The sequence below is a fragment of the Pectinophora gossypiella genome, chromosome 19, assembly GCF_024362695.1.
Source record: "Pectinophora gossypiella chromosome 19, ilPecGoss1.1, whole genome shotgun sequence".
Taxonomy (NCBI): Eukaryota; Metazoa; Arthropoda; class Insecta; order Lepidoptera; family Gelechiidae; genus Pectinophora; species Pectinophora gossypiella.
The window spans coordinates 7,402,944-7,429,477 of NC_065422.1; the positions used below are offsets into that span (position 1 = coordinate 7,402,944).

Here is a 26,534-nt window from a genome sequence, read left to right on the forward strand (position 1 = left end):
ATAATATAAGTAGTTATATAATTTATTGAAATAACAATAAACAAATATAATAAAAACAAATTATAATACCTAAACAACAACTATTTTATACTAAAGGCGCCATTATCCCTTCGTTCATTCTGGTTTGGAAGGGGCAAAAGTTGAAAATCCAAGGGGAGGATGGGCTTCTAATATTTCTCCCATTGAAGCAGGATAGAACGCCATGAACTTGAATCTATCGCCCATCTTTTTTGGATTCACGAGCATGTCATAAGCACTTCGTATTTTGTCTTTCTCCTCCTCTGCTTTTGCACTCTCTAGGAGAACCTAGAAATAAATGTTATTATTGGTGATAAAAATGCATTTAATGACTTTTGATTTGTCTTAAATAATTTTTGTATGAGACAAATTGCAGTTTTTTTTATTTATATATATATTTATAGGCTTAAATCCTGCGCAAGCGATGTGCGTCCTTGTTGAAGCGCGTGCGCGCCAGTGGCAGCAGCATCCTGCAGGTGGTCGCCCACAGTCCAGACTGTCCGCTTGTGTGGCATCTCGTGCGCGTGGCAATAGGCGCATTATGAATCCTATTTGTTTTGTGTTTTAGTTTAATTTTACTAACCTACTTTAAGTGCTACTAACACCAATGGAACTCTTTGTTTTCCGAAGTAAATAAATAAATATATATAAATATATATATTAAATCAGAAGTACACATTTTTGAATATTCTCTGTTAAATAGTAAATGTTAATCTAACCTTTAAGCGTGCTTCTGCCTGCATTCGTTCAAGGAAGTCTTTTTGCTTGACGGGACCTACGACAATAGCGTAGTTTTCCCGGTCTAGAGCTTTTGAAGCGGCTATTCTGAGCTGAGAAAAGTCTACATCGGCCGTCAGATCACATTGCCCTGGCATTTCTAAGGGATCCACCACCTGGTGCTTGTAGAATGCCTGAAAAGTGTATAACAATATTATGTTATATTGACTACAACATAGCATCACGCCTATATCCCCGATGGGGTAGGCAGAGATGTATAGCATATACACCTGCTCCATAGAGGTAATAAACATTTCACATTGACTCACCCTAAATGTGTCTCCTTTTTCACCTTCATGTCCGTAATCAGCTACCAGAGCCAACCCTCCGTCCTGATCGACCCTCTCTGCCAGTTGTCTGCCTATACCTAAACTCCTTGCACTGATTTCTAGTTCAGTTCGGTCACCAGCATCTAGAGGAGGTCTGACTAACATTTTTACTGATGCAGTCTCATTGGCTGATATTCTGTAGTTCAGTTTTCCGGTTTCATCCAACTCTATAAGGATTTCCCGCCAACCTTCTTCTCGTTTCTAAGACAATGAAAATATAATATTATCTTTGGAAATTACTGGAAAATCAATATAAAATTATATTATGAAATTGGTCTAAAATACAAAATCATTATAATAATATTGCATATTTACGTACCTCAAACTTATGTATTGGCAGGACATCAAAGAACTCATGTGCAACATACCATGAGAAATTTTTTGGTACTTTCTTCAGATCATTATACCAGTATACTTTGATTCCACTTGCTGTTTCGCCCTATAACGAAGAAATTAGGTATTAAATAGAAAGATAAAGATAGAGAGTGTGAGTGTGACAACTTAATGTAAAATGTTTAAATATACATATGTGATGTGGTTGTACTTTATAAATAAATAATATAAAAATAAACTTAGTATCATACCTCATAATTATGAGGCATAGCAATATCAGTTTCTCTATGTGCAATACAAAGATTGTTGGCCTGAACTAATCTCATGGTGTCCGAGATCTCCACAAAATGGATAGTGATGTCACTGGGTTTGTAGCCTAGACGATGTAAGACCTGAAATTAAACATTTAAAATAAAATTAAACCAAGGAGCAAAGTAGGTAAACCTAGTAGTGACTTCTTCTAAGTAATTAATGGAAGCGGGAAAAAATTTCAATGATACAGATTAAACTGTCAAATACAATAATACCCTCAACATATCCAACATCAATGTTCCCTTCCCTGGGCCGAGTTCGACTATCTGCAGAGGCTTTCCAGGTCCCATTTTCTGTGTCTCTGCACAGAACCAAATCGCTACCATTTCACCAAAAAGCTGTGTGATCTCTGGCGACGTTATGAAGTCCCCAGCCTCTCCTATTGTATCCTTCTTCATGTAGTATCCCTCTGTAGGATTCGTAACAATGATATGCATATATTCAGCAACAGTTAAAGGCCCATTCAATCTAATTTTCTCTTTTATAATGTCCATTATACTAGGAGCCGATCCCGGTGTCGGCATTTTCAGGGTTTTTGGATCCGGGCGCTTAATTACTTTATATGTCCCCTTGTTTCTAGATATTATTGCAGGGCGTATCAGTCTACGCATATTAAATATACTTCGAGTATTCATTTTTATAATAGTTCAGAAAAAGAGGTAATTTTTAAACTTGAAAATGTGACACCCAAACCTTGCCCAAACCCAACAAACAGCTGAGTGGACTGACGTTAATTGTGTCGTTCAGAAAGTTAAAAAACAAAAAAATGTTTATGGTTACAGTAATCAAAATTGATCGTGTAGTGGTAAAGGTTTGAAAGTATTTACAATTTACAAGCAAGAATCATGGATGTAATAAGTTAGTTTATACGGTGTAATAAGGGTTTTCGTCAAACTATAATAATGTTACTTAATGTTACTTTATGTGACCATCTAATAAATCTGTATCATATTATCAATCATCAATCAAGTACTCGTTACTCATCTCTAGTCACTTTCTGTCAATGTCAATGTGACGTTTTTGTCAAAATATGAATTGAAATTCTCGATCGAGATTCTGCTTGTCATCGTGCTCTAGAAATCACGTTGCAGCCGAGTTGTTTTGAATCTTTGGTTTATTCCTCTGATTGTTACAAAATTATTCAGTTATAGTATTTATATAGGTGGTGGTATATATTTGTGTTTACGTGGTAAGTGTTGTGTGTATGTAATTTCGTATTTGTCCTTAAAATGGGGGACGATCCTCCTCCGGGAGGAGGTGGTATTCCACCTGACTTAGAGATGACTCCTCAGACTTTTTTACAAAGTCAAGGGGAGCTTTCTGGTTCTCAGAGATCCATGAAACGCCATGCGGAATCGGAAATCGGTAATCCTACGCCCAAGAAAAATATATCTCCGTCTGCCTCTGTTCAGGACGTTTATACTGTTCCGGAATTTGCTGGCGAGAAACTTAAATACACTGATGCTGACCAGGGGCCCTTCTCTGTGCATGTCACCAGGATGGAAAGTGATCCTTCAGCGGGACTTACTATTAGGGTTCTTAAATTTGCCCAACTTATACATAGAAATAACATACCAGGTATAGTCAATGGAGGAGTAAACTCTGTGGGACGCAACCGCGTCTCAGTTGAATTTGCTTCTTCCTCAGCTGCCAACAACTTTGTAACCAACCCTTTGCTTGCTGAGAACAAGTTATGTGCCACCATCCCACAATTCCAAGTTTCCAGAATGGGAGTTGTCAGGAACATACCAATAGACTGGACTCTGGAGGAGCTTGTTTCAGGTCTTCAGTACCCCTCCAATTGTGGCCAAGTTATTAAAGCTAGGCGTCTAAACTCCAAGAAAATTATTGATGGATCCGCTACCTGGATTCCTTCTAACACGGTCGTCCTGACGTTTTTAGGACAGTCATTGCCCCAAAAAGTTTATTGCTACCATACTTCCCTTCCCGTTGATGTTTACCATCTGCCCACAATCCAATGCAGAGGTTGCTGCCGATTTGGCCATATCAAAGCTCAATGCCGATCAAAAGCCCGCTGCTTCAAATGCTCACAGCCCCATCTTGGTGAGAGCTGTAATATCCCAGATGAACATGTGACCTGTTTACTCTGCTCTGGTAATCACAAAGCCACAGACCCAAGGTGCCCTGAACACTCCAGGCAAAAGGCGATCAAGATGGTCATGTCTGAGGAAAACATTTCATACTTAGAAGCCTCCGCCCGGTTTTCCACTGTGAGGAGACCATTTGCCGAAGTTGCCTCTCAGCAACCTCCTAAACTTTCACAACCAGCTTTCTTCCCTCCCTCTCCGTCTTCTCCGTCCTCGAGTCAAAATCCCACCACCTCGTATCGTAAAACCGTATACCGGGAACGCCGACCTCCACCAGAATTAGGTAGGTCTTATGATGTTCAGGCTCACTCTGACATAACCCGTTCTCCCATATCCTCACAACCTAATGGTTGTGCCTTCCCTCCTCCTCCCGAGTCTACTCCTCTCCTTACTCCCAATGACAACCTCATAGAGCTGTTGGTTTGTTCCTTAATTAATATTATTTCTAAGTTCTCGGACTCTTTACCGAACAATGTCGTATCTCTATTGAAGCAATTCATGTCAATGTTAATAAATAAAAATGGCGGGTCACTGTCTCCTTCAATGGAATTGTAAAAGTATTCGATCCAAAAAACCTGAATTAATATTATTAATTAACAAATTCAAGCCGGTTGTCTGTGCCATCTCTGAGACATGGTTGACGCCGGGCTCCATTTTTAGGATGCCTGGCTACTCCTGTATCCGGGATGACAGAGATGATGGTTATGCTGGTTCGGCCCTTCTTGTTAATAAAAATATTACCTTCTCTCAAATCCCCATCCCACCGCATGATCGTGACCTACAGGTAGTAGCAATTAAGGCTTTAAACTGTACTATTGTTTCAGTTTACTTCCCACACCCCAACTCCTCTCTTATTTCGGAACTGAATAATATCCTCTTTTCTCTCCCTGGACCATTTATAATTCTTGGCGATTTCAATGTCCACCACACTTTTTGGGGCTCTTATAAGTGTGACTCCCTGGCTCCTCATTTATTTGATCTCCTGGACAATATCAACCTGTGCGTGCTGAATGATGGCTCCCCGACGCGTAGGGTTTCACCTCTAGGTGGCTCTAGCGTGGTGGATTTGTCTTTGGTATCGCCTAGCATGGTTCTGTCCCTTTCCTGGAAGGTGTTACCTAATTGCTACGGTAGCGATCATTTCCCGATTATTATTTCCTTTCTTACCCCTTGCCCTCCGGCTAAGAACCCTCCTCCTCTCTTGAAATACCGTCTGAACAGGGCCGATTGGCAAAAGTATGCGGAGCTGGTTAATGGTAAGATCCCGTTTCTTTCCCCGATCTCTTCATCTAACTATCTTACTTGCTACGAGGAATTTACGTCGTGTATCACTTCATCCGCCGATAGCTCTATCCCTTTGAAAAACTCAGCACGAGGCAAAATATCATCGCCTCCTTGGTGGGACGCGGAATGTACGGAAAGCGTGCGTCAACGGGATGAGGCTGAGAATAGCTTTGCTGGTGATCTATCTTCCATGCAAAAATATCTGTCTTTCCAGAAGGCGTCTGCTCGCTCCAAGAGATTCCTCTCCAAGAAAAAGGTTAATGGATGGCGTGACTTTTGCGAGTCTCTTGCTCCCCGGTCTCCTGCTTCTTTGGTGTGGAAACGTATTAAATCATTCAGAAGGTATCTGTTAGACGACAGTAACTCTACAACCAATGACACGTCCACTTGGCTGCCGGACTTCTTTGACAAGCTAGCTCCCCCATCTGTTCCTTTCCAGGATTGCTTCCCTTCCTCTTCCTCCTCCTTGTCTTCTTATAATAGTTTTAACGAGCCTTTCTCATATCCTGAACTTTCCTGTGCCCTAGATAACCTTAGAGATACATCTCCTGGCATGGATGGGATCCCTTATTCTCTTATTTCTAAATCTCCAATGTCGGCGAAAATGTACTTTCTTTGTATTATTAATGAAGTTTTTATAACAGGGACTGTTCCCGACTCCTGGAAGACTCAAATCATTGTCCCAATTTTAAAACCTGGCAAAGATCCTAGTAAGTCTTCTTCGTACAGACCTATTGCCCTCTCATCCGCTCTGGCTAAGATTCTGGAGCATCTCTTAAAGAACCGCTTGGAGTGGTTTTTGGAGAACAAGGGATTATTATCTAAGTTTCAGTTTGGGTTTCGTAGAGGTATGGGCACTTTGGATAGTCTTAGCATCTTGACTACTGACATTAGGAGCGCTTTCAGCTGTGACGAACATGTCATTGGTGTCTTTCTTGACATCTCCTCTGCTTATGACAATGTCCTCCTCCCAATACTCAGGCAAAAAATGCAACAGCTGAATATCCCGGAGAGGATGGTACACATCATATGCAACCTTTACATGGCTCGTAGTATCACGGTGAGAGTGCAAGGCTCTCTTTCTCCTCTCAGAACCTTGTGGAAAGGTCTCCCTCAGGGTTCCGTTCTTAGTCCGCTACTGTTCAATGTTTACACCTATGACCTTGATAGAACTGTCCTATGCTTTAGTAGTATCCTGCAATACGCAGATGACATTGCCCTTTACGCCCGCTCCTCCTCGTTTGCGGATGCATGTTCTCGCCTTAATTCGGCACTGTACTATTTAAGCACCTGGCTAAGCGATCACGGCCTCTCACTCTCTGTCCCTAAGTGCAGCGCTGTGGTATTCTCCCGCAAGCGTGTGATCCCAGCTATAGAGCTAGTTATTGATGAACAGCCAGTGTCCGTCTATAATAAAGTGAAATTTTTAGGAGTAATCCTTGACAGCAAAATGTGTGGATTACCTCATCTTGAACACATAGCTAATAAGTGCGAAAAAAATATCAACGTGCTTAGGTCTTTATCAGGGGTCCGTTGGGGCTCCCATCCGTATAGCCAAAAGCTTTTGTACAACGCCATTATACGCAGTCATTTTGATTACGCCAGTTTCATCCTCGAGCCCTGCAACAAAACTGCTCTTTATAAACTTGACAGGATTCAGGCTAAATGTTTACGTATTATTGCAGGTGCGATGAAGTCGTCCCCTACAAATGCGCTCCAAGTGGAATGTGTGGAACCTCCACTCCAATTACGTAGACAGTATCTCTCGGATAGGTATTATTTCAACACCTTACAAACATCATCTCATCCCCTTCATAAGAAACTAAATTCTCTTTGTTTGGTAGCTAGTTCTAATTATTGGAGACATAAAGACTTGCCGCCTCTCGTCAAGTCTTTTAATAAAATCAACCCTTCTACAATACATCAGACCCCTAAGGCCACTATTTTTGAATTTCCTTATGAAAGTTTAATCTTTTGTCCTAAGGTAATACTTAATCTAGGGATAGTCAAGAACTCGCAGGGTGCTGATAAGGAGCTTAATAGCTTAGTGGAAAAAAACTGGAAGGATTGGCTTCAACTCTATACCGATGCCTCTAAATTATCTGATACAAGTCACGTAGGAGCTGCTGTTTGGGTCCCTAAATTTAATATCATCCTAAATTATAAATGCCCGGCTAGCTGCTCCATTTTCACAGGTGAGTCCATTGCCCTTCTAGAAGCTGTCTCCTATGTAGAATCTCACAAATTGAATAGATCAATCATTTTCTCGGATTCCCTTAGCTGTTTGCAAGACCTTGTAAAATTGCCTTTTCACTCTAGAGAAAATTTTTATCTCACCCTTAAAACTAAGGAAGTTCTTTATAGATGCCAAAAGAGTGGTCTAGAAATTGTCCTGGCTTGGATTCCCAGTCACAGCGGTATTCGTGGCAACGAGAACGCCGACCTATGTGCTAAAGAAGCTGCCCGCTTGGGTACTGAGATCTACAACAAGACTTTCTCCAGAGATATCCGGGCTCTCGCTAAATCACATCTATTCAAATCTTGGGATGAGCTTTGGCAAACATCTAAGCAAGCAAAAGGTAAACTTTACGGACTTATCCAGCCTTCTATACCTATTAGACCTTGGTTTTTTAAATTTAGAAACTTTGATAAGTGGGTTACCTCTGTGATTATCCGTCTCCGTCTGGGTCACGTGTGCTCCCCTGTTTTTCTGGCTAAGCTACGGATCCGAGATCACTCCGTTTGCGAATGTGGTGATGAGGATGGCACTGTTAATCATCTATTTTTCTCCTGCCCTAATTTAGTTGTCCCTATGTATGATGTTCTCCCACCTTGTATTCCCCGACCTGTAAATGTCAACTTTCTCTTAACTTTAGTTTCTACCCCCTTCATTAATGTCCTTTGTACGTTTATTAAACGGAATAATCTTAAATTGTAAATATTGTATGCTAATGTATGTGCTAGTCCATGTGTAATATAAGTATAAGTATGTATATATAATTGGTCCAAAACGAAAAAAAAAAAAAAACTTGCGAACGAAAAATGGTGGCGGGCCTATACTACGTGTGTTTCTAACCTATATGTCTGTGAAGTTAATTAACAATCGTGTTGTCTTTATTTTTAGGGAACTTCTGGACTACATCATTGGACTTCCCACCGAACAGTCTTCAATATAATTTAAATGTACCTACCGACTATTTTTTTTTTATTGTTTTTTAACTTTTTTTTATTTTTTTTCTTCGGTACCTTGACGTTGGCAGAATCATCGTTTCTAAACGATGCAGCCATAAACTTTTAAAAAGTGAAGTGAAGTGAAGTGAAATTCTCGATCGCAGTTTGCGATTAGAATTTGATTAGAATACAAAGTAATTTAATATTTTCGTTTATTCAGTGTTATTGCAACGATTCTGAAATAATATATTTATTGTTGCCAACTTTTCATAAAGTAATAAAACATAGTTACATTCAGAAAAATATAGGTTAGTTTACACCACACCACGACATAACCCACGTGAGATTTTGAAAACAACGTAAACATGGTTCGCGAAAAGGATGAAGCGAAAGATAATACGAAATTCAAAGAGGGTGTTAATAAAAACGCCAGGTTAGTTGTAAGAAATGTTCCTTTTAAAGCAACAGAAAGCGATTTAAAAACATATTTTTCACAATATGGGACTGTCGAAGAGATAAAATTGCTGAAGAAACCTGACGGAAGGTTGGTGGGATGTGGATTTGTTCACTTCACGCATGTACCGATGGCGAACAAGGCTCTAGCAGCTACCAACAAGAAACCATTTTTAGGTAAGTGCATTTTTTTTTGACATGCAACAATTTTATCTGCATTGAATGCAATTTGTTGTCCGTCTTCACTAGATTGGTTTCTGATTTTTTTTTTTTTTTTAAATCTAATTTTTGTCGAGGCTTGAGCCACTCTTGGTGGTTATGCCAGCCTCATAGTTTAGAGCATTTAATGATGATCAAATCATCAATATACAAAAGAATACCATTACAGCACTACACCATGCTGTTCAGGGATTGTTATTCCTAAGAGACACAGTACAGTATTTATATACAAGCCTTGCCGCTACGGACACTGGATCTGCCAAGAGGCACACAATCTCTCCTCCATGTAGATTTTGGTGGAATAATTTCCTTCTAATCTGTTTGTTCCGGTCACACTCCACCAAGAAATGCATAAGATCCTCGACAGTCCCACAGCGTGTACAATTGGGCGAGTCCCTCTTCCTCATTAAAAAGTAAAATTTATTAAGTGGCATGTGACCAGAACGAACTCTAAATGCCGAAATTAAAGTGCCCCTCGACAAACCAGCACCATCAAACCAAGGCTTGATATTTGGCAGGTTTTGTATAGATCTATACCATATGCCTTTGTCTGCCGAGCGCTCTATAAAGTAGTCTTGCCATCTTTGGTAACAAATAGTTCTGATATCTCGAAACAGTTCAGAGGCGTATGGTTTACATAGCACATCCCGACCACTACAAACTCCATCATTGGCAAGTCGATCTGCCATTTCATTCTGCCTCTCAACCCTATATGAGATGGTACCCATTGTAATGCAATGGATGAGCCAACTTTCTGGTCGTCATGGACAATCCTAAGGATGTCATATGCTACCTGTGCACCTCGGCAGCCCGAGGCGCACTGAGCAATATGTTGTAGGGCACTTTTGGAGTCAGTCAAAACAACCACTCTTGTTATGGACCTCTCTTGCGCATAAGCGAGGGCCTCATGGATAGCAACCAATTCAGCTCGCATGATTGAGATGTTACTGCCATTAAGTTTAAGAGAAACTGACATATCCATTTGAGGATCGTAAAATGCAGCTCCAACTCCCCTACTGCCCTTAGAACCATCTGTATAGAGTTTGTAGTGGTCGTGATATTTAGCACCTAACTCTTGCAAAGTGATAGACTTTAATTGCATATTATTGTAGTTGCGTTTGGCTGAAGATAAACCCCGGATTTCTAGGTTTATGCATGATTTTATGTCAATATACGACACCCATACATCCATAAGATACATCTCCAGCCGCTCGCTCTTACACAATTCCTTGTCCTTAAGTTTATCATTAACCTTTATAAGTAAAGGCATATTTTTTTCATTCCAATGCCGTCTAACATCTGATAGCTTTTCAACTTGATCAATAATGTTACCATTGGGGTAAGAAGCATTTCTCAACCAATAGCGACATCCAAGCCAAAACCGTCAGACAAACAGGGGTGGAATAGATAGCTCGCTCTCCATTACATGGATGGGTGTGCTACGGATAAAACTGCCACAAACTCGCAATGCTCTGTTTTGAACTAAAGTTAGTTTATTCAGATGTGTTTCTGCCGAGTTTCCATACAAAAAGCTTCCATAGTCAAGGCGACTTCTTACCAGTGAAATATACAGTCGACGTAAGTGCTTGGGATGGACACCCCAACAGCTCCCAGCTAAAACTTTCAGAACATTGAGATGTTTGTAACATTTTTCACAGGTCTCTTTTATGTGAGCGCTCCATCTAAGCGAGGAATCCAGCCATAGTCCCAAATATTTTACCTTTTCGAGTGCTCTAATCGAAACTAAAAATAAATGGTAAATGGTATAGCATGGAGTAGGAGATATTGTCTGCCCCTGGAGATGTATCTTTATGTTTCAAGCTATTTTCTAATTCCGCTAAAGTAATGCTTTTATCCAGAACTGATCCTGATTGATGCGAACTGGACAAGGAAGGAATTGGTTCCTCGACGCTATCAGGCGTGAGCGAATATAAAAGTTCTTCTGCCCTTGAGGGGTCGACTACACCATTTCCAGACCCCTGTCCCTTCATCCACCTCATTTTACGCCACATGTCTGATGAAGATGTTTCGTGGTCAATGCTTGAACAAAATTCTGCCCACCCCTCAAATCGTGCCTTTTTGGTGTATGCGTCAGCTTGATCAAGTTTTCTCTTGTATAATATATAATTATTGGGGATGGGATTACGTCGTACTTTAGCTAAAGCGAGGCGCCTCTCAGCTATAACTTTTGACAAGTTGCTGTTCCAGTAAGGTTTTGGTCGGAAGTTGGAAGCGGGATCTTCGCTTATTTTGACCCATGGGATAGTGATATTATTATCCTTAGATTAAATAAAAAAAAGGTTTTTTTTTAAAAGGCATACATTTTTTTATTCCAGGTCGCCCTTTGCAAGTGGGATGGGCAGTTCCTCAACACAAATACAGTGAGGGAACTCAAAATGATGGAATTAATGAGAGAAAACGAGTCACCAGCATATCATCGGATGATTCTAAGCCAGTTACAGTTAAAGGTAAGGTGATAAGTTAGTACTTAATTATTAAAATATTATATTCAAATAATAACACCATTTTTTTTTTTTGGTTTGGTTTTCCCCGAAGGGTAAGGCAAGGGAACTATGCCCATACAGCCATGTCTGACGTATTTTTTTTTCTTGATGATTAATGAAATGGTGAAAGGTGATGAATGATGATGATGAAACCTAAGCCCCCACCCTCGGAGTAGACTCCTACTCCGAACCCCAAACGAATTAACTCAAAAGTCCGCATAAACTTTTGAGCTATGAAGCGGCTTCCTAGCACGAAGCGAAAATAGGCAGATACACTTTGTTTATTGAATACTCCAATGTAATAACACTCGCGAATGTCTTCCGACTAACTTAATGCGATCATTAACCACAAAACACCACTTCGTATTAATTATTTAGATTATTCAATGAAGAAAGCAACTGTCCCGTTCCCGTTTCCCGCTAAAAAGCCATAATAACACCAATGGGACATCACCAATGGGATATTGGTGATGTATTTGAATTCTAAATTATGGACTATTTGTACAGTATATTATTTAAATCACAACAATACTTTTTAAAAATATCCAATCATTGTAAAATCAAGAAAACATATTTAACCTCGTAACACCGAAGCATAATTACAATTTCGAAGTAATAAACGACGGTGGTACCTTGAAAAGGACCAAATTTTTGTAGTCGTAAAGGCCGAGCACTTCAAGTACAAATTTTAAAGTGTTAGAGTTATCCGATCGGGTTCAAATTAAGTGGAGACCTATGTAAGGATGAATAGATGACATTTTTGAAAAAAATACGTTTTTTTTAGTTCTTCCAGAAGGACTCCCGGTTTAAGTCACTACTTTTAGTAAAATCTGAAAAATATTATTATTATAAAGGGTTATGTATTTTTTCATTAACATACATACCTATTTGTACATCATAAATATGTGTATATACTTACATATTTAAATATAAAATAAGTAACGAGTTTTAGTTTTTATGATGTAGTTTGTGATTAGTCCCTCTGGAAGTACATCATCATCATCATCAGCCGTATGACGCCCACTGCTGGGCATAGGCCTCCCCCAAGGATCTCCACGACGATCGGTCCTGCGCTGCCCGCATCCAGCGGCTTCCCGCGACCTGCACCAGATCGTCGGTCCACCTTGTAGCGGGCCTACCCACTGAGCGTCGTCCGACACGTGGTCGCCACTCCAGAACCTTTCCGCCCCATCGGCCATCGGTTCTCCTCGCTATGTGTCCTGCCCACTGCCACTTCAGCTTTGCAATTCTTCGAGCTATGTCGGTGACTTTAGTTCTCCTGCGGATCTCCTCATTTCTGATTCGATCGAGCAGGGAAATACCGAGCATAGCTCTCTCCATTGCCCGCTGAGCGACACCGAGCCTCCTCACGAGACCCATAGTAAGCGGCCACGTCTCACTGCCGTAGGTCATCACTGGCAACACGCACTGGTCAAAGACTTTCGTCTTGAGACACTGAGGTATTTTGGACGAGAAGATATTCCGCAGCCTCCCGAACGCTGCCCATCCGAGTTGGATCCGACGAGAGATCTCTTTCTCGAAGTTGGACTTACCTAACTGGATTATTTGTCCTAGGTAAATGTACTGGTCTACAACTTCGAGTGTAACGTTCCCAACCTGAACTGGAGTGGGTGCGACATGGTCGTTGGACATAATTTTTGTCTTTGCCATGTTCATGCTAAGACCCACTCGTTGGGATGCGTTACTGAGATGCTCGAGCATGGTGTTCAGGTCTTCCAGGGTCTCAGCCATTAGGACTATATCATCGGCAAATCGAAGGTGCGTCAGGTACTCGCCGTTGATGTTGATGCCAAATCCTTTCCAGTCCAGAAGCTTAAAAATATCCTCCAATGCAGCAGTGAACAGTTTCGGAGAGATGACATCTCCCTGTCTCACTCCTCGCTGCAGTTCGATCGGATTAGAGCTCTGGTTCTGTACTCGAACTGACATAGTGGCATTTTGGTAGAGGTTCCTTAGCACTTCGATGTACCTATGGTCCACTTGGCACCTCTGAAGAGACTGCAACACCGCCCAGGTCTCGATCGAATCAAAGGCTTTCTCATAGTCCACAAACGCCAAGCAAAGTGGCAGATTATACTCTTCGGTCTTCTGTATAACCTGCCGCAGCATATGGATGTGGTCTATGGTGCTAAAGCCTTTTCGGAAACCGGCTTGTTCGGGAGGCTGGAAGTCGTCAAACCTGCAAGCGAGACGATTCGTAATGACCCTCGAAAACAACTTGTAGACATGGCTCAGAAGCGAGATAGGTCTGTAGTTCTTCAGTAGGGCTTTATCACCTTTCTTGAAGAACAAGATCACCTCGCCTCCGCTCCATGCCCTCGGCGTTTTGCCCTGAAATATGACGGAATTGAAGAGCCTTTGGAGGATTTTAAGTATTGGCGTTCCGCCCGCTCTCAGAAGTTCTGCTGTGATTCCGTCATCTCCTGCCGCTTTGTTGTTTTTGAGTTGTTTGAGGGCCATCCTAATCTCGTACAGGCTGACGACCGGGATATCTTCAGTCGTGATTAGTCCCTCTGGAAGTACATTAGGCTTTTATTATTAGGAAAGAAATTAATTCATGGTGTCAGTTTAGATCATCATTAGAAGGAAAAAGGAAATAAAATGAAGACGGTAGTTTTTTTTTTCATAATCATAAGATCACGTAAGCAAGTCAGTCTATATCGGTATGATTTAATCACATACCTATAACAATTTAAAAAAGTACTTATTTGAAAAATATCCGAACATGACACCTAAAGTCCTTTGCAAAGGACTAAAAAAGTTTGCTTTCATATTGCTAACGATATCGATACGAAATTGATAAAATAACTATGTCATGTTGTTGATTATTATCTTACCTGCGATTTCTGAAAATAATGTGTATGAAAAACTACGAAATTCGATTATTAACTAGATTTTTTTTTACCTCGTCGCCATGTGCGCACCGTCTTTACCAATAAAATGACAAATTACGACAAGTGATACATATTTCTTTTTTATTAAAGCCACCTATTCACGAAATTGAATGAACTAGTTCATAGACAAAATACTTTTTTTGTCAATCGGCGCAAAGGTTTGAATTAAATTGACAGGCAAAGTTTTGGTACTTTTAAAAGTACCTTCGTTGATTATTAGAACAAACTATTTCAAAACCTTCGGCCTTTATGACTACAATTATTTGGTCCTTCTCAGAGGACCCCAGGGCTTACGAGGTTAATATCCCGAACACCATAGATGATATAATTAGTAATAATCCTCTTTTTTACAGAAGGAGAAACAGAAAACTCACATTCAGGAAAAAAAGACAAAAACAAACCAAAAGTGAATCGTAAAGCTCGCTTGATCATCCGAAACATGTCTTTTAAAGCAACAGAAGAAACATTGAAAGAGCATTTTCAACCTTATGGTGAAGTATTAGAAGTGAATTTGCTGAAGAAACCTGATGGGAAATTAGTGGGTGGGGCATTTGTACAGTTTAAAAATGTTCCTATGGCAAAAAATGCATTGATGAACACAAATATGAAGCCGTTCATAGGTAAGTTTTATGTAAACAAAAAATATGGTAGTTTAGGACTGAACTTTTGATTTCTTCCTTCACTGTATTCAGGTTGTCATGAACTTCAGCATTTGTTATGAACTAAGGAGTGTTACAAATGGTTCTCAGGATCATCTAAATATATAAAAGGAGAAACTGACTGACTGACATATCAACGCACAGCCTAAACGTAGGCACTTGAAATTTGGAAGGGATGTAGCTTAGGTACTGTAGAGGTGCACTAAGAAAGGAATTCTCGGGATTCCCACGGAAACGGGAATTAGCGGGAAAATCCTTTTGTATGAAAAATCTAAACCGCTTAAGTTAGACGCTTGAAATTTGACATGCAGGTACCTTATAGTTAACTTAAAGCTTAGTTGCAACAGGATATTGCAAAATTCCCAGGGAAACGGGAGTTAGCGGGAAGAAACATTTGTATGAAAAAATCTAAACTGCATAACTTAGATGCTTGAAATTTGATATGCACTCCCATACACACAAAGATCTCTCTTTTATAACACGCCACGCGGACGAAGTCGCGGGCAAAAGCTAGTGTTTTATATTCTCTGTATAATTGAGATGTGTGAGTTGCAGGCACTTCACCATAGTTGAATATTGTACATCCATGAGAAGTTTGTTATAAGTCGACAGTTTGCTGTTACGTTTTAAAAGCCAGTGTAGAGATTTAAATCTTATATTCAGGTGTTCTCTTTTTGTTTTAATATGTTGTTTCCAGGTCAATCGTCGGTTAAGACGGAGTCCTAGTACTAATTTAAAAATTGTAATATTTATACTCCAGGTCGACCAATATCAGTGGATTGGGCCGTGCCTAAAGACAAATACATGCAGCACACTATAAATCAGCAGCTGGAGTTACAAGAGAACATTAAAAAAGAAGAATCGGACAGTGATGATGATGATGGACCTGCATTTAACACTTCCAATGAAGAGCTTAAAGCAGAGGTTAAAAGTGAGTGACAACTGCAAAATAATCTAATCATTTAATTTAAAAAAATCTAAAACATCTTATGCCTTTTATTGTGTATATTTTTTTAATTATCTTAGCGTAATCAGTCAGTTATATTGCACAATTCGAAATATGGCGTATATAATTGAATGTCTGCCTTACATAATAAAGTATTTTATTTAATTTTAGTATTATAAGGTTTTTAATTCTTACCTTTTTAACTTGTTTTGTTGAACATAAATTCGAGTGTTTCAGTCTTTTTTTTTTCAAAAAGTATAATAAATCTGTACGTAAATATTGCACATATGTTTAAATTGTGAATATAGCATTTGAATGTTGTTTTCAACAACATTGTGTTGTTTACAGGTGAATCAGAAGACTCCGACAGCGAAGCGGATGTAAAGTCAGAAAAAGATAGTGATTCGGACAGTGATGACGAAAAAGATTCAGATGATGATGATGACAATGATGATGAAGAAGATGAACAGGATGTGGATGAAGAAGAATCAGATAGGCAGAGCGAAACTAGTACCCAGCCTGAGAGGCAGCGGTAAGTTGTCATAGATCAAGTAAGATTGCTGGACACTTGTATTTTTTTACATGAGTTGTTTTTGTGTAATAAAGAATCATTAGTGCATTTCTTTGACATTAATTTGTATTTTCACAGAATAAAATTAAACGACGCCGAGGATGGTTGCACAGTTTTCATAACGAACATACCGTTTATAGTAGACAATGACCAGCTCAAGCTGTTTGCTGAGAAGACCGGACCTGTGAAATATGCTCTAGTCTGTATGGATAAGATGACCGAACATTCAAAAGGATCTGGATTTGTTAAGTTTGTTGTAAGTAAACCAGTGTTTGTGTAACTCAAGAATCCTATCCTATGATTGGTTGAAATATCAAATAATTTACAGGAGTCGTCAATTTCAACCAATCACAGGACAGGATTTCTATGTTAATATAGTGACATGATTAGGCCTCTGGTCTTCCTTTGTAAAAAGATTGTAGAATGCTAACACAAACAGCCTATGAGTGTCTCACTGCTGGGCACAGGCCTCCCCTCAACTGGAGAAGATATTGGAAGTACTCAACCTTATGCTTTACTTCGGATTGGCGGCGTTTGATCTGGTAGCCAACATCTTAGCGAGTTTTCAAGCCGCATGAAGGCCCAGCTTTGCTTAGCTGACCCATTGACCCTAACACAGTAATTCTTCTGTTAATAAATAAAATATATTTCACAGAGCAAAGAAGACGCCGATAAGTTTTTGCAATTGCCAGCTGATCAGCTGAGACTCGAAGGTCAGATTATGCTTGTGAAGCCGGCATTGAAGAGAGAAAATCTCCAGCAAGACAAAAAGAAAGAGGCAAAAGATAATAGGAACTTGTATCTAGTCAAAGAAGGAGGTATGTTGCTTTTTTTAATTCGACTATCCAGAACTTATCTGGCAAGTAGAAATCCAGTTATCAGACAGTTTATCAGCAAGTCTTCATAACTTAAAGACAACATGGCTGAATCAATCGACTCTAGTGGGATAGCAATAACTGCTAAAAGAGGGAATGCGACCACACCAGCGGGGTCGGCATCGGGATCATGAGTCACAGCAATACCACAAAATAATTTCAAAAGTTTAGGCACCTCAACGTATTTGAGGTTAAAATAGCCACATTGAAAGGATTCATCAGAAAGCAATATTGTTATTAAAATTTGATATATGTTGACATTGCACACTTACTTTTATATGCGCAAATGTTTAGATGAATTTTTTCAATGTGGCCTTTTTAACCCCCCAGAAATGTTTTTGTTTGATTTTATGACCAAAAATGTTAATGCTTAAAAGGATTTACTCTCTGACCATCTTCATCTGCAGCTAATTAAGAGATTTGTATTCGTAAATTCCAGTAATCGTCGCCGGCACTAAAGCAGCGGTGGGGGTATCCGCATCGGACATGTCCAAACGTCTAGCTCTGGAACGCAGCAAGACACAAATGCTCAAGAACCTGAACAGATTTGTGTCGAGGTATCGCATAGTGGTGTCCAATTTGCCTGCGCATTACGACGACGCGAAGTTAAGGAAACTATGTGTGGATACTGTCGGTCGCAAAGCAGTGATTACCGAAGCGCGGGTCATGAGAGATCTACGGGCTCCCACGGGGAAAGATGGTAGGCATACGTAAGTACCTCACGACTTTATACCATAACGAAGACTGAAGATAGTGACAGAAAGTTCGGCGACGGATGTACGATAAGGTGCGAAAGTCCAATAAGTTTCTTGCAAGTAATAAATTAACTGGTTGCACTTAAGACCTGGGTACATGTCGTTTCTGTAATAGACCAAAAACACCTACAAAAACATAAATTTTATAATTATGACAACTAATGTTTCATAATTTCACCACTGTTTACAAATAATTCGCTGGGCTCAGTGACTGCACTTTTGCTCTTTGTTTGTACTCCTGACTACCCCAATCGGGACAGAATCGTGTTCGTAAGATAGTGGCCTTGATTCCTGCATACGCCTCCTAATTTTATTTTCAATTATACCTGTCCTTTTCATATCTACCGAAAAGGAAGGGGATGGAAGATTGACAGCTGTTAAATTGTATAATGAATGAGTGAATGAATGAATAATCCGATTGACTGAAATAGGCATCTTGGTCCATTTCCGTTTGACGGAAATGTATAATGCTGTTTCCTGATCGAAAGTATCTTACTTACCATAGAGCAACACGGGCTTACGGTGGAAACCACAGACAACATGTGTAAACTATTTTGTGATGAAATGTCATGTTTTAAGCGTAATATTTTTAAATAATTTTCAGGTCGAAAGGTTACGGCTTTGTAATGTTCATGAGACATGAGGACGCGCTGGCATGTCTCAGAAAACTGAACAATAATCCGGATATATTTGACAAAAATAATGTAAGTATTCCCTACAGATGTTTGTTTTGTTAAAAAGAAAGCTTACTGCTTTGTGTCCTGGCCTTTTTGTGTTAACAATTGCAATAAAATCAAGACTACCTGAGACTAACCCTTTCCGTTTATATTTACAGAGGCCTATAGTGTCCTTCTCAATTGAAGACCGAACAGCACTAAATGCCAGAAAGAAGCGCTTAGAAAAGTCTATAGCAAACAACCCTCTAGCTAATAAGACAGAAAACAGCGAAACAAACAACAAGAAAAATAGAAAACGGAAAATGAACATGCCTCCAGACGAGAGTTATGTTAAGAAAGGAAGATTTGAAAATAATAAAGCAAACGCTGGGAAATTTGTGAGACCAAATGTTGATGAGGAGGCAGGAGAATACACAGGATTGACGGCAAAACAAGGGTCACAGCACAAAATGAGAAGTAACCACAAACTACGAACTCAAGCGGCTGTCCATAGACAAAACGTTAAGCTAGAGAAAAAGAAGAGTCAGAGAAGTATGAGATTCAAAATGGCCGCTAAAGAAAGGATAAAATTGCCGAAACAAAAGATTAATAAAACAAAAACGAAATCAAATAATAAGAGGAGATTTAAGGATAAAAGTGTATTTTAAATTGGAATTAAATAATACATAATTATTTTTGGCTTATTATTTGAATTTCGTAACCTAAGACCACCTATGACTGTATACTCGTGATAGTTTTGCTAGTGATAAAGAATATATCTATAAATAAATAAAGTCGCTCTTTCTCGCTCTAGCAAATGACGGTTCTGGGTAACAGAAAAGGATAGAAGCATAGGAAAGTGCGATGAGGTGCTGCCAGGTGTGGTTCAACCCTTACATGGTATGTTTTGAGTATTAGCTTAGGGTGTGTTCCCACTGAAGAGTGACGTTTGACGCCCATACTATGGTATACTGGAGTGAGACAGAAGGGGGCTCACCCCCTTCCTCACCTCAGTAAACCTGGCTCAGCCGCTGGAGCGGAGAGTCGCCGTTCCTTATTCTATGCTTTAGCTGATCAAGAGGGTAAACAGATGTCTAGAGAAAGAAAATCCATAGTAATTGCGATTATAGATTTATTTTCTCTTAGAAATAGCTTAAAGTAATTCATCTGCAGGCAGTGGGTGGTCGTCGGTGACCTCGGCGGCCAGGTCGGCAAACTTTGCCACATAGTCCACACTTGATTCTGCCATCAAAGATTGAAGCTGGGATTCCACCTGGCAAATTACAAATAAGCTTATAGGGCACTCCATACTAAAATCTCGTTCTTACACACAGATTTGCAAACAATGTGCACACGCATCTGTGTGTGCCGCCTTACCCTATGCGTGCAAGCGAGACAGAGTTCGTGCGCGATCCTTACTCCTTCCCTTAGAATCGTTATGTCATGGACTGTACATATCCTGTCCAATTGCTAATCCGTCCACCTGAGATTTTGTCCAGTTGCTAGGGAGGGACTAAAATGACCCACAATGGTGCCTATTCAGGCGAGCACAAACTTAACCTAATATTAGTCTGTCATTTCTTAAATTAGTGCCATCCTTGATTAATAATACGCGCAAGTAAGAGGTGGAGGTTTAGTCCTGTCAAATTAAGTTAATATTAAGTTGGTTGCCCAAATCGTTTCCAAGGAAAGCTCGTATCGGTGAGGTTACTTTGTTCATTTTGCGATGGATGTACTTCTGACTACCCCAATTGGGATATAGTTGTGAACTTATGTTGCTATACGTGGTTTACTAAACAAGATATTTACCGCTAAGTCGGGCTGCGGGCGCCCCTCCAGGTGTCCGAGGAAGCTGCTGAGCGAGAAGTCCTGCACGGAGCCCTCCAGCCAGCCGTCTGAGTCGCGTAGCAGCCGCGAGGGGGACAAAGACATCGACTCCGAGGGGAGGAAGTCTAAAACATAAAACATGGGTACTTTATCGTCTCTGATCGAAAATAATCTATCGTACTCGCAGATACATAATTAAAGCACATAATGCGAGTTCAGATGGTTCCGAACATTCCGATATCAAAAACATAAACAAGCGGCGAAGAAAGAGGGTAGACAGATATGTTTGCCCGTAGAAAATTATGGATCTACCTACTCCACTCCAATCTCATCAGTCATCCCGTGATCATGGCACTTGCAACAGTGTCAAAATATCGGGAGTCTCATATCCCCATTTAAACGCGGTAAGAACCCGTTATTATGTGCTTTAATTATGATAATAACCGCGTAAACTTAAAACTCGTAGATACAGTCCGAAATACAACACTGGAATCGCTGATGTGGGACGTAAAACCGCCAAACTTAAATGGAATTGGGCCGGACATGTTTGCCGCTTGATGACGCGCGGTTTGACGCACCGCCTCTCCATGAATGGAGAAAACGCTTGACGCCCAGCGCACCGCGCCGTGTGTCTCTGATAGCGGCCATAGAGTGGAAGAGAAATACATAGGTCCCTATATAGATAAGATGCCTAGATCTTCTTCTTATCGTGTGGGTTGTGAGGTGAAATACCAACCTCATCAACCCTGGTGTCAGGGTTATGATTGAGCCGCCAAAGGCCCCTGCCATGGCTCATGTAACGATTACTCACTTACATCAGTAAATAGTAACCGGGACCAACGACTTAACGTGCCTTCCGAAGCACGGATCATCTTACTTTCGGACAATCAGGCGATCAACCTGTAATGTCCTAACCAAACTAGGGATCACAAAGTGATTTTTGTGATATGCCCCCACCGGGATTCGAACTCGGGGCCTCCGGATCGTGAGTACAACGCTCAACCACTGGACTACAGAGGCCGTTAGATCCCTAGATAAATACATAGAAATAAATAGACAGATCCCATCAGATGGGAATCATAAATGCCAAGGAGAGTGTAATCTTACTGGCTATATCTGGGTTATCGTTTTCAGTCTTGTGTACGGCCGAAGTAGAGTCTTCGGCGTCTTTCAGCGTGAAAGACGCCTCGCTTGACGTCTCCGGCTTTGCGTCTTCTTTCATCTCCTCCTTGATAGTTTCATTGTCTGAAAATATAACGTTACTGTTAATAGTATAAAAAAAGCAACATGCAAGTGTAGCAGGTTTAGCAAGTTTTGGGCCGATACTGGCCCCGATTCCTGCAGACACCGCCTGATTTTATTTTAAGTTATATCCGTCATTTTCATATCCGTCGAAAAGGAAAGGGACGGATGATTCACAGCTCTTAATTTTACGAAGAATGAGTAAATAAATGAATAACCCGGGCGAATCAAAAAGGTACGTCGCTGGTATGCAATCCGTTTGACGTGCTGTCTACTTAACTGTGTCAGGTTATTGACTGATGTAAACCTAGCTCAGAAGCTGATGAGGAGCGGAGAGTTGCTTATTCCTTATTTTATGACAAAGGTATGGAGCATAATCCACTAGTCTGCTCCATTGCGGGTTAGGGGAGGTGTTTTTTTACGGCTAATAATCAAGGGCTTAACGTGCCCTTCGAAGCACGGAATCATCTTACGTTTTTCGGCCAATCAGGTGGTTCAATCATGCAATGTCCTTATCAAACAAAAGACAATTTATAAAACACGCGTACTAGCGTCCCAGTTTGTCTGTCTAGTGTATGGGTATAATAATATCCAACTACCCTCACAATCTCAATAGCACATATGTACCTGTATCTTCTGTATGTTTGTCGCCAGCCTTGTTGGTAGGCAACGGTGTTATCGGTATCCGTCTATCGCCGTCGTGGAAGAAAAATTGTCCGTTCGACTCGCTCAGCACGTAGAAGAAGGATAAGCTGAAATAAGACATAATCATAGGAGGATCTTTCAATGCGTCACATCGTGGCTTCGGGGGATGAAAGTCTGGAAATTCAGAGGGAACAGAGCTTCCCTTGGTTATATTTTTAATATAAGTACCCATCCAAAATGCTGCCAGCTTGTTGGCCATCTTACCTCGATGTGACATATTCGAGAAAGAGTTTTATTTATAAGTTATGTGTTTGTTTTGTTTTTAAATAGTTGCAATAAATTAGATTTTCTTATATATAAGTACTTATTTTATGTTTGTGGGTTGTGGCATTTCGTGATGAATAAAACATACATAATTATATTTGATGATCACCGACCGATTTCGGCCATGGCCACCACTTCGACTCCTAGTTGGCACAACGCTGATGTGCCCTAATTATATTTATAATAGATAGTAATACAATAAATAATGGTTGGTTTTTAAAAGCTTTGTAATTGTTTCAACTTTTTTTTTAATTTAAAAGGGGTTTACTCTTGACATCATTCTGCCTCTTAAATAGGTTAAGGAGTAATTAGATTTGTGATGAAGGAACTTCAATGTAGGTAAGTTGAAGGGAACACCAATACCGGAATTGCATTCTAGTACTTGGCCGTGAGCATTATGAAAGACGAACTTACTCTGAAGTCGACGTAACTGGTGGTTTCGGCAAAATTCTCGGCAATGGTGGCGGCGAATTTGGCACAATTTTGACTGGTATCAAATCTAATAAAGAAAAACATTAATTAATTAACTCATTCGTACACAGTCACAAGAAAATCCTCGGCACAGGGGCCTAGACGTTCTTTAAAAAAACATAAAATATTGTTGTACAGTTTAGTAATTTGGCTGCCTACTATACCGGGTGAGAGCCTTTAGCGCCCCCCTATTTGTCCAGCCAAGTAGTTAATGCCGTCTGCGGCAAATCTACAAAAAGTAACGTCAAAAAAAAGCTTCCTACTATTAGTTCCCAATCAGTTAATCCCATGCATTCATGTCTTCTGAATAACTATAATAACCTTAAAATAATACCTTGCCCGTATGTTCTCTTCACGTTTATCATATTAGTAGTATTGACTTACTGCTGGGGGGCGGCAGTTTGGGCAGTAAGGGCAGCAGTCGCTGGACGACCACTCGTCGGTCGGTCGTGTCCCGTGGACGACCGCGCGGGCGGCCGCGGCGCCAGCGCGGCAACCCTTCTAATAAGTTTAACGACTTTTGGGCCTGAAATAACATACATAATATTATTTACTTACATCTGCATTTCATTTACTTGCGTAGGTATACAGTGTTAGTGACATCGTAATGAATACTGAGGGGATAGACTCAGACCGTGATTCTGAGTTGCAGAAAGGCAGTCGCTTCTGTAAAAAACCGGACCTGTCAAATCTTCAGGTTAGGTAAGCTGATCCTGTGAAAATCGGGATAATGCCATTATAGGGATATGATGAGATACTTACTTCGTTGTCAGGTCTCGGAGCAATAGGCGTTGGATGTCGGAACACTGTTGAATTATCTTCAGCTTTCGGCGGCATTTGGGACGTACATTGCGGTGCGCATATTTGCTTCTGGAAGATAATTATAAATTGGTAAAATGTATAGAGTACTACGCTCGTATGTCTACCCCGGACCAGTGACGTGCCGTTCTCGGGAATGTGTTCCCACTTTTGGAAAATTCATCATCATCATCATGATATCAGCGTTGATGGGGTTGGTAATCCACCTCACAACCCACACCATAGGAGAAGATAATGCGTATCGAACGATAACTCCGCCCCGCACCAATTCGTATCGGGCGCCGAGTTAGATTTACCTCACCCCCTCTGGGTCTTACTTTAGTCTATATAGCCGTAAGCGTTAAGAAGTATTGGGCAGCACTCGCGGATTGTCTCTGTCGCACTCGACAAGGCAGCACACGGTAACAATAAGATTTTTGTATGGAGTGTCCAGGGTGTGTTTTTGCTTTGCGAAACTCCATTAAAGATGCGTATGTTACCTGAACCTGTCTTCTCTGTTGTGGGCACACGTGTCCGCACGTACATCGCGCTATCGGCCCCGAGCCGGCTGCGACGTGAGTGTTACCCACCAACGCCAGTAGACGTTTCAACCTGAAGAACATAGACAATAGTATGGTATAGGAAGACCAGGTATGCACAAGTGACAGCTAACATTTCAAGGTTAGCCCAGCTGACGTCATCCGATATCTTACCGATCACTAAGCTGCGAGAAACCGTTGTTTGTGTTGTTGGTCTGGGCCGGCGGCGCAGGTCGGTTGATGAGTTTGCTGACCAGCTTGAAAGTGGCGTTAGCTGATGATGACTTGTGATCCGGAGACGCTGTTTGTTCGCCTAGTGTAAAATACAATGGTTACATCCAATGATGTTTCAAAACACTTTAATAGTAAGGACACTGGCTGCTTCTCGTTTTCAAATGATTCTTTCTTGTAGCCAGGTTTTATCTGCCTAAAGATTTGGTAATAAAGTTATTTTAACGTAAGTTTTCCGCCTTTTAATTGCCGGAAACATTCTCAAAGTGGGAACATTCCCGGGAACGGCACATCACTCATCATTACAGGTACGTCTCTCTTTACCAGATGCCAAACAGAGTTACTGTGGCAGCATTTAAAATGGTTGTAAAGTCGGATGCGAGAGCGCCAGTAGCGGCCGCGCGACACGGTATTTTAGCTGAGAGTCATTAGATGGCACAGATGGTGAAGCGACCTTCTTGTGCCTTCTCGAGTGTGTCATTGCAATGGTTTTTGAGTGTGATTTATGGGAACACATCCTGTCTATGTGTGTCAGGATCGAAGCAAATGGAATTCTTTAGTCTCTGCTTACCACACGGTGGGAAATAGGCGTGAGTTTATAGAATTGTTCATTATAAAAGGACGCCTCACACAAAAACAAAGCAATAACATTATTTAAATTTTCATAAAACAATTAAAATTATCATAAGGTGGTGGTGGTTGTGATGATGTCATCACGTTGCATGCTAGTTTGTAGCTAATATTTTCCAAATAACTTAAGTAAAAAGGCACAACCCCGTTTGGTTGAAAATTGGCACTTAAAGTAAAGACAAATCAGGGATCTCAGGGAGGAATCATTATCTACAAAAGCAATATTGCAATTTGACATTTGCGCGTATAAAAGTAAGTGCGCAATGTTCACAAATGTCAAATAGCAATATTGCTTTTTTAGATGAATTGCTTTGATGTGGCCTTTTTAACCACCGAGTACTTACTTTTCCTTTCATCGCCGGACAATGCATCATTGCTATCCTGACTGTATGTGTTCTTGGGCGAGAATATATCTGTATCGCTCTCTCTCGCTCGCTCGCTGTCCTCTATAGCGCTGTCTTTGTCTGGCATCTTTTCAGCTTTCTCTTTCTTTTCCTTGTCACACGTGGGTGCGAGTGAGTCAGGTATAGTGTTATTATTGCGCGGCAGTGGCGGGGTTGGCTCTGCCCACCAGTAGTCTAGCTCGAGCTTTGAACGGGATCCGAACTGTGAAGACAAAACATCATAGAAACCGTATGTAATGTACAGAACTTGCATAGAAGTCCGAAAGGATGCGAGGTCAAATCCCTGGCCAAGCACAAGGCTAGGAGCACTGAATCCGAAATTGTTTTCGAAATATATCCATCATAAATTAATGGATTGAATCAGGTACCCCTAGATTGGTGGTAAAGGTCACAGAGATCCTCACTATGTACCATTAAACTAAATTCACACCCCGGAAACTTCATATAAACAACCTCGTTTTACACAGATACTACACATTGACATCATCGGACACGCGCATCTCTATGTGACGTCTTACACCATATGGGGGTTTAAACT

The 26,534-nt window shown here is 40.6% G+C and overlaps 4 protein-coding genes across 9 annotated transcripts in view; 2 read left to right on the forward strand and 2 right to left on the reverse strand.

Annotated features, from left to right (window-relative positions):
* Positions 1-6: 6 nt before the first annotated feature.
* Positions 7-2,483, reverse strand: LOC126375423 (protein arginine methyltransferase NDUFAF7 homolog, mitochondrial). Its single transcript, XM_050022338.1, has 6 exons — positions 1,985-2,483; positions 1,709-1,849; positions 1,444-1,563; positions 1,065-1,325; positions 738-929; positions 7-306 (listed from the first exon to the last, which is right to left on the reverse strand). The coding sequence occupies exons 1-6, from the start codon at positions 2,402-2,404 to the stop codon at positions 115-117; spliced, it is 1,326 nt and encodes a 441-aa protein (XP_049878295.1). The 5' UTR covers positions 2,405-2,483; the 3' UTR covers positions 7-114.
* A 357-nt stretch (positions 2,484-2,840) lies between these two features.
* Positions 2,841-8,475, forward strand: LOC126375432 (uncharacterized). Of its 6 annotated transcripts, none has more exons than XR_007567585.1 (6): positions 2,858-2,958; positions 5,379-5,503; positions 6,847-6,934; positions 7,146-7,356; positions 7,526-7,740; positions 8,286-8,475. XR_007567585.1 is itself a non-coding variant. In XM_050022352.1 (4 exons), exons 1-4 carry the CDS (start codon positions 5,422-5,424, stop codon positions 8,378-8,380), a joined length of 480 nt encoding a protein of 159 aa, XP_049878309.1. In that variant the 5' UTR covers positions 5,385-5,421; the 3' UTR covers positions 8,381-8,475. The 6 variants fall into 6 exon arrangements, 2 of the variants coding, with proteins under 2 accessions (XP_049878309.1, XP_049878310.1); XR_007567586.1 differs by having other exon boundaries at positions 7,571-7,740; XR_007567584.1 differs by having other exon boundaries at positions 7,146-7,740.
* Positions 8,476-8,479: 4 nt separating this feature from the next.
* Positions 8,480-19,578, forward strand: LOC126375417 (RNA-binding protein 28-like). Its single transcript, XM_050022328.1, has 10 exons — positions 8,480-8,962; positions 11,341-11,472; positions 14,777-15,043; positions 15,843-16,013; positions 16,377-16,560; positions 16,678-16,855; positions 17,255-17,417; positions 17,914-18,184; positions 18,834-18,933; positions 19,065-19,578. The coding sequence occupies exons 1-10, from the start codon at positions 8,698-8,700 to the stop codon at positions 19,551-19,553; spliced, it is 2,220 nt and encodes a 739-aa protein (XP_049878285.1). The 5' UTR covers positions 8,480-8,697; the 3' UTR covers positions 19,554-19,578.
* A 422-nt stretch (positions 19,579-20,000) lies between these two features.
* LOC126375416 (protein cramped) overlaps positions 20,001-26,534 on the reverse strand; it is a 49,524-nt gene continuing 42,990 nt past the window's right edge. The window contains exons 11-20 of the mRNA XM_050022327.1: positions 25,937-26,198; positions 24,906-25,044; positions 24,693-24,804; positions 24,157-24,264; positions 23,779-23,920; positions 23,338-23,422; positions 22,582-22,706; positions 21,820-21,957; positions 20,695-20,837; positions 20,001-20,158 (exon numbers count right to left, since the gene is read on the reverse strand). Of these exons, the coding sequence (XP_049878284.1) occupies positions 20,039-20,158; positions 20,695-20,837; positions 21,820-21,957; positions 22,582-22,706; positions 23,338-23,422; positions 23,779-23,920; positions 24,157-24,264; positions 24,693-24,804; positions 24,906-25,044; positions 25,937-26,198 (1,374 nt within the window). The 3' untranslated portion in view covers positions 20,001-20,038. The remainder of the gene's footprint in view (positions 20,159-20,694; positions 20,838-21,819; positions 21,958-22,581; positions 22,707-23,337; positions 23,423-23,778; positions 23,921-24,156; positions 24,265-24,692; positions 24,805-24,905; positions 25,045-25,936; positions 26,199-26,534) is intronic.